The sequence below is a fragment of the Astyanax mexicanus genome, chromosome 1 (genome assembly GCF_023375975.1).
Source record: "Astyanax mexicanus isolate ESR-SI-001 chromosome 1, AstMex3_surface, whole genome shotgun sequence".
Lineage (NCBI taxonomy): Eukaryota > Metazoa > Chordata > Actinopteri > Characiformes > Acestrorhamphidae > Astyanax > Astyanax mexicanus.
In genome coordinates, this window is record NC_064408.1 from 76,929,892 (window position 1) to 76,944,295 (window position 14,404).

The window sequence follows — 14,404 nt, forward strand, 5'->3', positions numbered from 1 at the left end:
TGTGTCCCTTTATAGTCTGGGTGACTTTACTATTCAATTACAATGTAGGAAAAAATATTGGATGAAGTGTGTCCAAACTTTTTGCTGGTTACTTTTTTTACTTTATTTATTTATCTATCTGGGAATGCCCGTATATAATAATATTATAATATATATATATATATATATATATATATATATATATATATATATATATATATATATATATATATATATAATGTGCCATAAAGAAAGAAAAAACACTGAAATATGGTCATTTGCAATTATTATTGCAATATTATTATTTATTATGTTCATGATTAAGTGTGCTGGTGCTGGTGCTGAACAGGTTTTGAACTGTTCAATATCGTCGCTGCAAAGATCTTTCTCTGGTGAATCAGTTCGAATGAACCGTTGAAAAGATTCGATTTAAAATAACGACTCGTTCATATCCACATAAACGAGCGACTACTCTCAGTTGTCGAGTTTATAGAAGTTAGTTGTGAGAAATTAAACAGTCTGTTTGTTGACTGGCGGCGGTTTTTGCGGACTCGTCGCATTTAAACTGGACTTCTTCACTTTAGTCCAGCCTGGCTGTAGTGGGTCTGTGCTGCCTGCCTGTTTCTGACACTAAGCTTATGGGTTTATCTGTAGTGTTTTCTTAGCTAGCCTGTTCTGTGCTGCTAGCCTGTGCTCGGGTACGCTGACACTGCGTTAGCCCTCTAGCTAACTAGCTTAGCTTAGCTTAGCTATCTGTTCAGACGTAAAGAGGGCTGTGTGGTCTGCTGGTGTTGACCGTATGGACCGACCGCTCTCCTCTCAGCGGCCCCGCTCCCCCGTGTTTATTTAACACCAGCTCTTTTACCGGGTAACTGGCGGACTGGCTGAGCGGGTTATGCGGAGACTGACAGTTTGGTGGGCGCAATGTTGCGTTCGTATGGCTAGCGGCAGGTAGCTAGCTAACGCTATGTGAGTTAATTTACGGTAGCTGAGTGATGTTGGTATAGCTAGCCTAGACACAGATAGTTAGCTGAGCTAGCTCCCCATCTTCTAACTCGTCCGCAGCGCCGTATAACCCGTGTTCTGGTTAAATAAGTGCAGGATGGGTTCTTCAGCAAAGACGTGGATCCTTCTGATGGTGATGGTGGTGGGAATCCTGGAAGTGACAGCTGGTAAGTGTGTTACAGGGTAGCTGGGTTAGTCACTAGTCTTATGATCCATAGCCAGCACTAAACACTGCAAGAAAACATATAAGCTTCCTCAGCCAGCTAACGCTTTATACAAAAATTTAAGAGATCACTTCAGTTTCTGAATCAGTTTCTCTGATTTTGCAATTTATAGGTTTATGTTTGAGTAAAATGAACATTGTTGTTTTGTTCTATAAACTACAGACAACATTTCTCCCAAATACCAGATAAAAATATTGTCATTTAAGCATTTATTTGCAGAAAATGAGAAATGGCTATGCAGAAAAAAAAATATGCAGAGCTTTCAGACCTCAAATAATGCAAAGAAAACAAGTTCATATTCCTAAAGTTTTAAGAGTTGTTAATCACAACTTTCATGCACCTTGGCATGTTCTCTACCATCAGTCTTACACACTGCTTTTAGATAACTTTATGCCACTCATTGTGCAAAAATTCCAGCAGTTCAGCTTTGTTTGATGGCTTGTGATCATCCATCTTCCTCTTGATTATATTCCAGAGGTTTTCAATTTGGTAAAATCAAAGAAACTTCTCATTTTTAACTGTTCTTTTTCCAGAGCTGTACATTCAGATAAAAGGGAATGGGTCTTCCTGTAAACTGTCAAAGTAATGTTATCTGACATTAATCCTGTTTGTTTTCTTTTTGGTCTAACAAGCTTAGCTAGGTTGGCTGGTGGGCTGTCTTACATTTGCAGGGTACAAAACAATGCACTGTTTACATTAATTTCCCCCTTTAGTAAAATATTAAAATCCCAAATTGCCCTTACAGATGTGGATCCTGAAACCAACGAAGTGCCAGACGCTGATGCCTCACAGGTAATTATATTTACTAACTAAAATTAAATTAAAAATCGTCCCTTCAAAACCCCTTCATTTATGACCATAAATACAAAATCTTGAAGACCCTGAAGAGCCTGGTTCGAATAAACAAAGCTTCAGTATATGTTTTTTAAACTTAGTTTATTTGTATATTATCTTAGTATATTTAATCTATATATTACATAAATTCCATAATCTTCTCAGGCATAGGCACTCTTAAAGTTCCCAAAGTTTCAGTGATGTCCAACAGTATGTCTGTGCTGGTTGGATGCAGTGGCATGCAAATGTTTGGGCACCCCTGGTCAAAATTACTGTTACTGTAAACATTTAAGCAATTGAAAGCAATGGTTAGTGCCTAGTAGTACCTCCTTTGTCAACTATTACTACCTGTAAACTGTAACCATTTTATAAACCAACCAAGAGTCTGAATTGAATTCTTGTTGAAGCCACCCTCTTCACAACTTTTTCCACAAATGGTGTTCTTGTTACTTCCAAATTTGAAATGTGAAAATTCATTTAGTCCACTTATCCCTCTGCCTGTGAAATGTTCCCTGCTCTGTTTGCTGCAACAAGCATGATTGATCCACCCCAGTGGTTGAGCATTGTAGCCAAAGATGCTGGAGAGGATCTGTTCCATGAAGGCCATATTTTTGCAAGTGTTGAGGAAGAGTAGAAGAATGTACCACAACTCCAGAGTCTTATAAATCTATATTTAGATTTATATATAAATTATATATAATCTATAGCTGCTGTTTTTTGGGACAATGTTCAAGAAGTCTGAGTATTTATAAAGCTGAATTTACATCACCTGGCCTTTACTAATGATGATTCTAAACAACCCTAACAGGCAAATTATTGTCTTAGACCTCAAAGTGTGCCCAAGTTCTAGGGTTCCTCTTAGGGTTCCTTGTAGGGTTCCTATATTTTGGCAAGGTGCCCCATTTCCTTTTCACTCTTAAATTGTACAAAATAAATAGTACACTGATATTCCATTAAATATTGAAAAGTATGTTACATTTTTACAGTAGCAGTCAGATGGGCCGGAGTACCCAAACCTTTGCATGCCACTGTATGTGTCCAATTGTGTGCTTTTTGATGAGCTTGTTTCATGCTTTTTTTTTGACCTGTTACATTGTTTTGTACACAAGTTAAAAATATATATATTTTTTGTATTTAGCATAGTGTAGACAGTAATACATTGAAATACTTCTGTGAAAGATACACAAATATATTTAGTACAGTACCTAATTACTTTTAAATTTGCTTTGTTAATGCCCACCCCTGATTATTCTCATTATTATTTCAAATTATGAATATTTGCCTTAACTTTGGAGATAGTAATTTGTTTTCCTATACCTTTTCATTCAGATTACAGCCTAGAACTAAGCTTAATTTCTGTCCAGGAATTTAAATAAAAACTTCATTGTGCAGCCATTTAACCTTTTTGTAGTATTCTTCGTGATGAACAGTTTGTGACAGCATGTTCCCCCTCTCTAGTATTTTCATGATCAGAAATCAGAAGAAGATGAGGTGCCTGTGAACTCCAGAGTGGTGGCAGGGCATTCTGTTTCTCCCAAAGAAGCCCCGCCAAGTGCTGATAAGCATCAGATTAAGGAGGGTATGACTGATCAGAAAGTGGAGGCTGAGGGGATTGAAAAGGAGGACCTTCCCGACCCACTCCCTCCAGCAGATGCTAGGATTAGGGAGGGTGAGTAGAATCAGTAAGGGATTACTGTCTTTACAGCTTTCATTCAGGCTTTTGTAGAGGTGTTATATTGATAATATTCTTTTTGTGTAAGTCTGTTGTGGAAATGACCATCAGTGATTAAACCAAGGCATCTGGGTTTAGGATCACTATTCTGCATTCAGACAAGTAACTTTTTTTTGTCCTTTGAAGAAACTGTTAAATGCAGTTTAATATAATGCTTTGAGCTACTGTTGGTGTCAAATCTGAACAAATCTTGACTTTATTTAATTCATTTTGTAGCATTTCATTTTAATTTCATTAAAGCAATGCTCATTTTAAAATCATGTGTAAATACGTTGCATTGACAAATATATTCTTGAGTTTATTATTGACATTCAGATAATTGACTCTACATATAATTTATTATTGGTTCAGGTGTTTAATAATTGTAACCTCTTGCTTTCATTCATACAGATTCTTGTTATATTGGAGACTGTAGATAGGAACTGTATCTATACTTTTGTTTTGAAGCTTTTGTCAGTTTTCTGCTTATTTTATATATTCATGCAAGCACTGTTCTGTATAGTCTGCTGAAGATGTTAAACTGCTTGCTTTAAAAGCTATTTGTTAACTTCAAATAAGAATTATATGGTTGCACAAGCTTATATACATTGTTATCTTAGGACAGGCTGGATTTAACATGTTTAAACTTTTCTGCAAAATGTTATATCTCTTGTGAAATGGACTCTTTTATGTATGTTCTTGTTTCTTATTATTTTCCTGTGAACATTTGGACTAATTTCCCCTATTTGTTTTTGTATGTTTGTGTAGTTCCTGTTGTGATCGGTGGCACCGCCTCTGGGGAACCTTGCCTCTTTCCTTTCCTCTTTCTGGGGAAAGAGTACTCGGACTGCACCACTGAGGGAAGAGAAGATGGGAGACTGTGGTGTGCCACCACCTACGACTATGAACGTGACAAAAGATGGGGCTTCTGTGAAAGTAAGTAGAGATAGTACAGTGTGTATTTAATGACTGTTGTAGTTGCTAAATGTTTTCACTGAAGGAAAACTTTGAGTCTGGTTCTTAGAGTCTAGAGAAAGGTGCTTGAAAGAATGTATGGGAGTTTTATATAAAAGTATTTTCTTTTTGTTTGAGCCATGGTACACAAGGCCAGGGCTTGGCTCTTTGTGCTTGAAGCAAGTAACAAAGTCTATTTCTTGGACTAGACATGAATGTACAGTAGCGTCTGTTACTTTCCATTTTTCCCCCAAATAATGTTTTTGCTTGTTCGTAATGTTGCTTTGTGATGAGAATGAAAGAACTGTGTCGTGTGTCCTTGGCAGCCGAAGAACAAGCAGAGCAAAGGAGGCTAGCGGAGGAGGCAGAGGAGCAGTACCAGGCCACCCTCAAGCTTATCAACAGTACCAGCAGAAAGAGCCAGAAGAAAGAGTAAGTGATTCAGAGGTCAGCTCAGATGACTTGCACATCAACACAAGCAGCAAATAATATCTGGATTCAATGCTTGTAGTTATTTGGAGCCTAAAGGCTGGTTTATGTTTCTGCATAGAGCCAACTTGTTGCCTACAGCAAACATTGAACTTTCTCTTTTTCTTTTAGATTGTATGAGAAACTGCTGAAGGTGGCAGAAATGGGTCATGCCAAGGCCATGGAGAAGGTGGCGTATGCTATGCTGTTCGGAGACTATTTGCCTCAGAATGTTCCACAAGCCAAAGAATTTTTTGAGAAGCTGGCCCTCGAGGGGTCCCCCAAAGCACAGACGGTAAGTAACTAACTTCTAAATATTGGATGTTTTTTTGTCGCTTTTGATTTGTAGCACATCTTCCTTTTGTACTTTTTTTGTGAAGAATAAGAGGGGCTTGGGCATCTTGTTTAGGTTCTCTTCTCTTATCTTCATTAGGCACTTGGTTTCTTATATGCTGCAGGATTAGGTGTAAACTCCAGTCAAGCGAAGGTACTTCTATAGTGCTTCTACTTTTTTTTTATACTCTGCTGCCCTTCTTTGACATTTCAGTCCTAATAAACTTTTTTTTTTTTAAACCAGGCACTGGTATATTACACTTTTGGAGCATTGGGAGGAAACCTGGTGGCGCACATGATTCTGGTAAAAAAATATATATTTTTATTATTTTATTCTTTTTGTTTAGGGATGCACATAAAAACAGTAGCTACACGAAGACAGAAAGTGTTGATTACATAATTTGGAAATGAATGTTAATTATGCTCGAAGCATGAAGGTCAGTACTTACCTTAAGGTAAGGTCAGATGTATGACTATGGCCAGCTGTTTTACAGACTGTGGCAGAGGGTTTGTGGACTCTTGATTATCTAAATGTATTTGGATGTTAGTTTTGAAGGCATTAAACCCATTTCTGTTATAGTGAACTATAAAGTGTTCTCACTGTAGTGAGATGAACGTGTCAAAAAACTCAGCTCTTTAAATATTTATGTATTTATTTATTTTTTAATGGTTTAAGAACCTCAGGACTTACAAACACCAACATAACCATCCAGAGCGACAAACAGTAGAATGCTTTAGGATGCAGTACATAAAACTTGTACCATGATTTCCATATTCTGTCAAAATACTAAATTATTATTTTTTCTGACAAATTCTCTTTAAGTAATTTGTATTAATACTGTCTTGTGAAGGGCATCAAGTGATTAGTTGTCTCATCTTTCTTCTATGTCATTAATACTGTTGATTCTGTAATTTTAAGAGAGTTATAGAAAGCACATAATTGAACAAATAGAGATTTTAAATAAATAGAGTGATTCCTGTGTGCAGGGTTACAGATACTGGGGAGGTGTTGGAGTTCCTCAGAGCTGTGAGTCTGCCCTCACTCACTACAGGATGGTGGCTAATCATGGTAAGAACCTTTTGGCTCAACCTAAATTAAACCTGCTTGAATGTGCTGATGGATTATGTTGCAATATAAATCATGCTATTGCACAGGTAACAGAGAATTATACAAGACGTTTTTGCAGTGTTTTGAAAAGGTTCCGAGAAGGTTAGTCTGTAATGTTGCAGAAAAAAGTCCCAGGCATGTTTGGAAAATGTGTGACATAATAATCGTTTGCATCACAACCTTTTTTAGTATTTGTGTAGTTGGAAACATTGTGAGAAACATTCTAACATTATGGAAACTTTAAAAGTACTAAAACAGTGACAGAAGTGACATTGCAGAAACGTTACCAGAACATTTAAAAATATTAAATAAGAACATTCTAAAAATGGATTGAATGAATATTCTTAGAACGTTAATTGCAATGTTCAGTAAACTTTGTACTAAAACATTCAAAAAAAAAAATGGTTAGCTGGGTGGGTAACCAAAAAGGGGTAATGTGTTGCAGTGGCCAGTGACGTGTCCCTGACGGGAGGCAGTGCAGTGCAGAGGATTCGGTTGCTGGATGAGTTGGAAAACCCTGGTTCCCCCAGTGGCATGTTGGAGGAGGATTTGATCCAGTATTACCAGTTTCTGGCTGAGAAGGGGGACGTGCAGGCCCAGGTATTGTTCTGCATGCTCTCTTGCTCTAAGACTTTTTGTTTAATTGTAACATTGCAGTTGGGTGTCACACAGCAAGATAAGCAATATGCATGCTATTAGAAATTAACAAAATGCGAAATGTGTGCATAATAAATGAATTGCGTAATCAAGTGATGGCTTTTTTTTTTAAGTGCAGTGAGTGAGAAGTAGACAAACACTTCATACATCAATAGTAGTATTGGTAACTTTTATATATGCACTTTGTTTAACTATTTTGACTATACCCAGGCAAAAATGTATACCCTACCCATGTGTTCATGCCTACCAATATATTTGTTTTGTTTCTCTAATTCTGCTTTATCAGTGCTGTTTCTAGGGAAGTGTCCAGGTTGGCTGTATTGTCTGATTGGTATTTACAGTCAACATTTGTTTTCTTGTTTACTTAAGGTGGGTTTGGGACAGTTGCACTTGCATGGAGGAAGAGGGGTAGAGCAGAATCATCAGGTAATGCTTTATATATTTTTCATATTTTTCTCTATTGTATTGACATGGTATACAATATTAAAAATGCATTCTAATGTTTGCTTTCTATGTTTTTGCAGCGTGCCTATGAATACTTCAATCAAGCTGCCAATGCAGGCAACACTCATGCTATGGCCTTTCTTGGAAAGGTTAGTTAATTTATCTCATAGTGATTCTTTAATTATTTTTTGTTTAGCCCAATAGAACTGCTCATTCACTTTTATTCTGTATTTCAGATGTACTCAGAAGGCAGTGAATTTTTACCTCAAAACAACGACACAGCCCTGCATTACTTTAAGAAGGCTTCAGAACAAGTGGGTGCCAGGAGAGTTATGTATGAAATTTACCAAGTGTTAATACTGTGCTCTAAATAATGAAAATTGCATTTGGTTTTATTATATTGTAGGGTAACCCAGTTGGTCAGAGTGGGCTTGGTATGGCCTACCTGTATGGCAGGGGTGTTCCTGTGGTGAGTATATTCTATATATGTATATATATATATATATATATATATATATACAGTGAGTCCAAGAAGTATTTGATCCCTTGCTGATTTTCTTCGTTGGCCCACTAATAAAGACATGATCATTCTATACTTTTAATGGTAGATGTATTCTTACATGGAGAGACAGAATATTAAAAAGAAAATCCAGAAAATAAATCTAAGGAATATATATTAATTGATTTGTATTTCATGGAGTGAAATAAGTATTTGATCCCTTAGTATTCATTAGCAGTTCTGGCTTTTACAGACCAGTTAGACACTCCCAATCAACTTGTTACCTGACCTGAAGCCACCTGTTCTCACTAATCACTTGTGTGAAAAACACCTGTCCACAGAATCAGACAGATCACACAGATTTCAAGTCTCCAACATGGGTAAAACCAAAGAGCTGTCACAGGACCTCAGAGTCAGAATTGTTGACCTTCACAAAGCTGGAATGGGCTACAAAAAGATTAGTAAGGTGTTGGATGTGAAAGTAACAACTATTGGTGCAATTATCAGAAAGTTTAAAGAGTATAACATGACAATCAACAGACCTCGGCCCGGTGCTCCAAAGAAGATTTCGCCTCGTGGGGTGGCAATGATGCTGAGAACGGTCAGAAATCGTCCTGCAACCACTCGGCAGGAGTTAGCAAATGACCTGAAGGCAGCTGGGACCACAGTTTGCAAGGAAACAATTGGCAACACTTTGCGCAACAATGGATTCACATCCTGCAGTGCCCGAAAGGTACCCCTGCTGAAGAGAGCACATGTGGAGGCGCGCCTCAAGTATGCCAATGATCATTTGAAAGATGAACCAAGTTATTGGGAGAAGGTTTTGTGGTCAGACGAGACCAAAATTGAACTTTTTGGCCTCAACTCCACCCGCCATGTGTGGAGGAAGAAAAATGCTGCCTATGACCCCAAGAACACTGTGCCCACCGTCAAGCATGGAGGTGGAAGCATAATGTTTTGGGGGTGTTTCTCTGCCAAGGGTACAGGGCTACTTCACCGCATCACTGGGAAGATGGATGGAGCCATGTACCGCACAATCCTGAGGGACAACCTCCTCCCCTCTGCCAGGGATCTGAAAATGGGCCGTGGTTGGGTCTTCCAACAAGATAACGACCCTAAACATACAGCAAAGGCAACAAAGGATTGGCTCAAGAAAAATCACATTAAGGTCATGGAGTGGCCCAGCCAGTCGCCAGACCTCAATCCGATCGAAAATCTATGGAGGGAGCTGAAGGTCAGAGTTGCCAAGCGACAACCCACCAACCTTCATGATTTAGAGAGGATCTGCAAAGAAGAGTGGGCCAAAATTCCCCCTGGTGTGTGTGCTAAACTTGTGGTTAACTACAACAAACGTCTCACCGCTGTGCTTGCAAACAAAGGCTTTGCCACTAAGTATTGAGTGTGTTTGGCAAGAGGGATCAAATACTTATTTTCCTCATTGAAATACAAATTAATTAAAATATATTCTTTAAAATTATATTCTGGATTTTTGTCTTGATATTCTGTCTCTCCATGTTAGAATACATCTACCATTAAAAGTGCAGAAGGATAGTGTCTTTATTAGTGGGCAAACAAAGAAAATCAGCAAGGGATCAAATACTTCTTGGACTCACTGTGTATATATATATATATATATATATATATATATATATATATATATATATATAATTATAATTTCAGGGGAAAAAAACAGTCATTAAATCATATTGTATCATTGTTTTGAGCTTACTCTGGTAGATCATGGCTTATAGATTAGCGGGTAATATCTTGTGGCAATCCTTTTTTTTATCAGGGCAAAAAAAAACAAACAGTTTAGTATTTGTATGCTGTTCAGTAAGTGAATGGATTGGGCAAAACTCCACTGTGCCATTCTAATTTAACCTCATTTATAATACTGTTATAATGTTGAGTGCTTTTAATAAACCAATTTTCATCTAAACAAAAATGTTCAGCCATTCTAATTTGTTTCACTCCTGATGAATCATTTGTGTTTTGTGAATATTGTGAAGGATTATATATATTTTTTTTATTTGGTATTGCAGAACTATGATCTGGCACTCAAGTACTTTCAGAAAGCTGCAGAACAAGGCTGGGTAGATGGACAGCTGCAGCTGGGAACCATGTACTACAGTGAGTGTGTTTTATGTTTTTTTATTATTATTATTATTAGTTTAGATCTAAAGATTCTGTACTCTGTCATTAGATCTCACTGTTCCGATGGGGGAAAAAATGTCTAAAATTTCTATTTTAATGTTGTTTGTAGATATTTTCTGTCTTTGATTGTGATTGTTCCCATGAGAAATATGCACTACATTTTGACACACTGGACTTTGGAATTTGATGACAACTGAGTCTGACTGCTGAGTCATTTCTTAGCTGTTGGAGCTGGACTGAAAAACAAACGAATGAATCCTTCTTATGATTTCATGTGTCTGTTTCTTAGATGGTATTGGAGTGAAGCGTGACTATAAGCAGGCTCTGAAGTTCTTTAACTTGGCCTCCCAGGCAGGTCATATCCTAGCCTTTTATAACCTGGCCCAGATGCATGCCACTGGCACAGGAGTAATGCGCTCCTGCCACACTGCTGTTGAGGTTAGGTCTTTTACAAATATCTTTATTATAATTATTATGAACTTATTTTATATATTTATTTATGATCTTTTTAAAATATCCATGTATTAATGTGTGTTTACAGCTCTTTAAGAATGTGTGTGAGCGAGGCCGGTGGTCCGAGAGGCTTATGGGAGCCTATGGCAGCTTTAAAGACGGAGACATGGACTCTGCACTGGTGCAGTATCTGCTGCTGGCTGAACAGGGCTATGAGGTTGCACAGAGCAACGTGGCCTTCATCCTTGATCAGAGTAAGTTGCTGTAGAACCACCAGAGGGCACTGTAGGTCCAGGTGTTTTGACTGAGGTTGAGAAAGTAATCCAGCCATAAATGCTAAAAATGTTAACAATGAGTATAAATTAGTAGAAACCAGTTTAGTACTTTGTATGATGTCATTTGATAAATGCTGTTCAATAATAACTGCTATTTACTGTTAGCAGTATTAGCATTATTTGCGGCATATGTATTTTCATTAAACAGCTGAAAGCATGTATAAGGTGACGTGTCATACTTTTTTCAGGTAGTCCCATTTGGGTACTGATAGTCATACAACCTTGACGTACAGCCCTGATGTGCTTGTGTGTGTGTGTGTGTTGCAGAGCAGTCCCAGATCTTCAGTGAAAATGAGACCTACCCTCGGGCTCTTCTTCACTGGACTAGAGCAGCTGCTCAAGGTTGGATTCATATCCTCAGCTAACTTTATTTATTTCCCTTTTTGGTTTTGCAAAATCTTTCTGCACAGAGAACAGAAAAGATTAGTAAGGCCAGAATTTAAATCTACAGCATTGTTTCACAGTTTAACAGTGTAGTAATTGTGTGGTTCTTGGCTGTGCACAGGTTACACTGTGGCAAGAATTAAGCTGGGGGATTATCATTTCTATGGGTACGGAACTGATGTGGACTACGAGACTGCAGTCATCCACTACAGACTGGCCTCAGAGCAGCAGCACAGTGCCCAGGCCATGTTCAACCTGGGCTACATGCATGAGAAAGGTCTTGGCATTAAACAGGTAAACAAAGATTGCTCTAGTCATATTTCCCATAATTCCTTTTTTATAGCAGTTGAGTGATTTGATTACCTTAAGGAAAAAAATAAATAAGCAGATTGGGCATATAAAAAAGAATTTAGTATTTCCTGGTAATTGATAAAGGAATATTATAATACAGATGAATCCATTTTTATCAGTGTAAAACAGCAGTATGCAAATGATTTTTGCAACTGTTTCTCACTTTCAAAATTCTTATACAGCTCTATAGATACAACGGAATAGGGCTGTGCATTGACAAGAACAGTATATAATACAGTAAACTAAATAAACCACTGTGTGCCACTAATCTTTATGTGTAAACTAATAAAATCAATACTATATAAGTATTATAGTATTGCAAAATATAATATTGTGGTACTTCGATGTATCTATTTTCTAGATGTTTATTTTTTGTACTGATTTTAAATGGACTGTATGTGGATATTTTAAATGTATGGTCATTGTTATGAATAAATCATAATGTGTTTGTGTATATATAAAAACCTAATATGATATCTAATGTGCATGCTTACACATGTATACAAATTTGTGCTTAATGCTGTTGTTTCCTTCCGGCAGGACATCCACCTGGCAAAGCGTTTCTATGACATGGCTGCAGAGGCCAGTCCTGATGCGCAGGTTCCTGTTTTCCTAGCCCTCTGCAAGTTGGGGTTGGTTTACACTCTGCAGTACCTGCAAGACCTTAATGTAAGCTACATGCTATTGTTTTCATACAGTACTAATATGTAGAATAACAATTGTGTGTGTGTGTACACACACCAATCAGCCAGAACATTAAAACCATGGGCAGGTGAAGTTATTAATATTAATTATGTTGGCTTGGGATTTACATTTGCAGAAAGTTACCAGTCAGTTAGTGAAGTTCATGCGTTAAACCAGAAGCAAGTGACAATCAGGGAGGTCTTGTGGGGTGTTCCCAGTTTGAGTTGCTCAGTACCTACCAACAGTGCTCTAAGACAAGGACAACCAGTGATCTAGTGAAAACGCCATGGGTACCTAAATCTCACAATTGTAATGCATGGAGGACTCAGCTCACAATAGAGCTCAGATTGGGCCCAAAAAATACAGCCTAGCCCACCCTATAAACTGTCATTTAAGAACCAGTGCCCGATTTAAACCCAACATTTTTTAGTAAGTAGAGCGTTAAACTGATATTTTTAAATACAATTCCGAGTTGTAGGTGAGTGTACTTCCTGATTTCTGCCCCCAAAGTTTCCTTTCTCTTGCCTGGCGTCCATGTCTGCACCCCCGTGAGGTGCTTATAATTTTAGCTGTGCTATAGGCTGTGTCTGCAGAATAATGAGCTGGCCTGTGCTGCGTGATTTATAATATTTCAACTTGTACAATATATATATATATATATATTTTTGCTAGATTGTGATTCCATAATCTTATATAAAATAAAAACTAGCATTAAAAACAGACCTGTGCCACAGACCATTTTCCAGGCTCGGGCAGAAAGTCTAAACTCTACCTCACAACTTGCAGGACTTGACTGATTTGCTGTGATGTGTTGCATTTGTTTAAAATGTGACCCTTAAAAACAGTTTTTTCTGTGACCCTGTCAATTTCAGGACATTTTGTAAGAAATGTACGTAGTAGAAAAAGCAAACGCTTGCACACAGTGTTCCAGTGCGACAGCTGTGACTAGGTTTTATTTATTTTTATGAGAACTGACTAACACCACTCCCCCCTGTTGTTCTTTCCAGCTCAAGGAGCTTTTTTCTCAGGTGGACCTGGACCAGTTGCTGGGTCCGGAGTGGGATCTCTACCTCATGACTGTTATAGCGCTCCTCCTGGGCACGGTTATTGCATATCGGCAGAGGCAACACCAAGCTGTACCGAGGGCACCTCCAGTTCCCCCAAGACCTCCAGCCCAACCAGAACAGGCTGCACCTGAAGCTGACCAAGAGTGAGACTGCGGTCAAAGCTGGGTGGCGGTGAGCCGACAGACATTTGGGACCTGGGATAATAGTGCAAGGGCCTGCTCTACAGGACAGCTACAGCTGCTGCCACCACCCAGCTACAGGCTTTGACCTTTTCCCAGTGTTCCAAAAACAAAAAACAACAAAATAAACAAGAACTGTCTAGACTCTCATATGATGCTCTCCAGTTGGCTTGGCTTCTGAGGCTGGAAAAAAATCAGTAGAAGCAAAATGGAGGGTGAAGACAAAGGATTAACTTGCTGTCTCTAATGCGTGTGGCTCAGGGTATCACCAGCTGAAGCTTCGAATATATTTGTGCAAATTAGTGCTCACTCTTTGAGTCCTTGGTAATGTAAAGTACACTTACTTTCATTAGCCACTGTGCAAGAAGCCAAGGACTTGCTCCTTTTACCATGTTTCCCCCTGCACTACTGTAACTGGTTCTCAAGAAAGAGCAGTTTGGCTCATATGCCTTTTTGCTGAATAAAAAGTTGAAAAAACACTGGAACTCATGATAAAGTACAAAAAAATTGATTAGCATGCTTTCCTATTAAATGTGTTGCTAGCCAACATGGATAGTTAGCAAACTTACTTGGTTTGTTGA

At 38.2% G+C, this 14,404-nt stretch overlaps 1 protein-coding gene across 1 annotated transcript; it reads left to right on the top strand.

The window, feature by feature from the left end:
- The first annotated feature begins 423 nt into the window (after positions 1-423).
- Positions 424-14,391, top strand: sel1l (SEL1L adaptor subunit of ERAD E3 ubiquitin ligase). The gene is made up of 21 exons (XM_007258193.4): positions 424-1,151; positions 1,954-2,000; positions 3,501-3,711; positions 4,522-4,689; positions 5,034-5,139; positions 5,308-5,470; positions 5,609-5,662; positions 5,753-5,812; positions 6,496-6,577; positions 7,062-7,216; positions 7,643-7,699; positions 7,798-7,866; positions 7,954-8,031; positions 8,124-8,186; positions 10,259-10,346; positions 10,660-10,808; positions 10,912-11,077; positions 11,426-11,500; positions 11,664-11,836; positions 12,434-12,562; positions 13,585-14,391. The coding sequence occupies exons 1-21, from the start codon at positions 1,082-1,084 to the stop codon at positions 13,789-13,791; spliced, it is 2,370 nt and encodes a 789-aa protein (XP_007258255.3). The 5' UTR covers positions 424-1,081; the 3' UTR covers positions 13,792-14,391.
- The last annotated feature ends 13 nt before the right edge of the window (positions 14,392-14,404 follow it).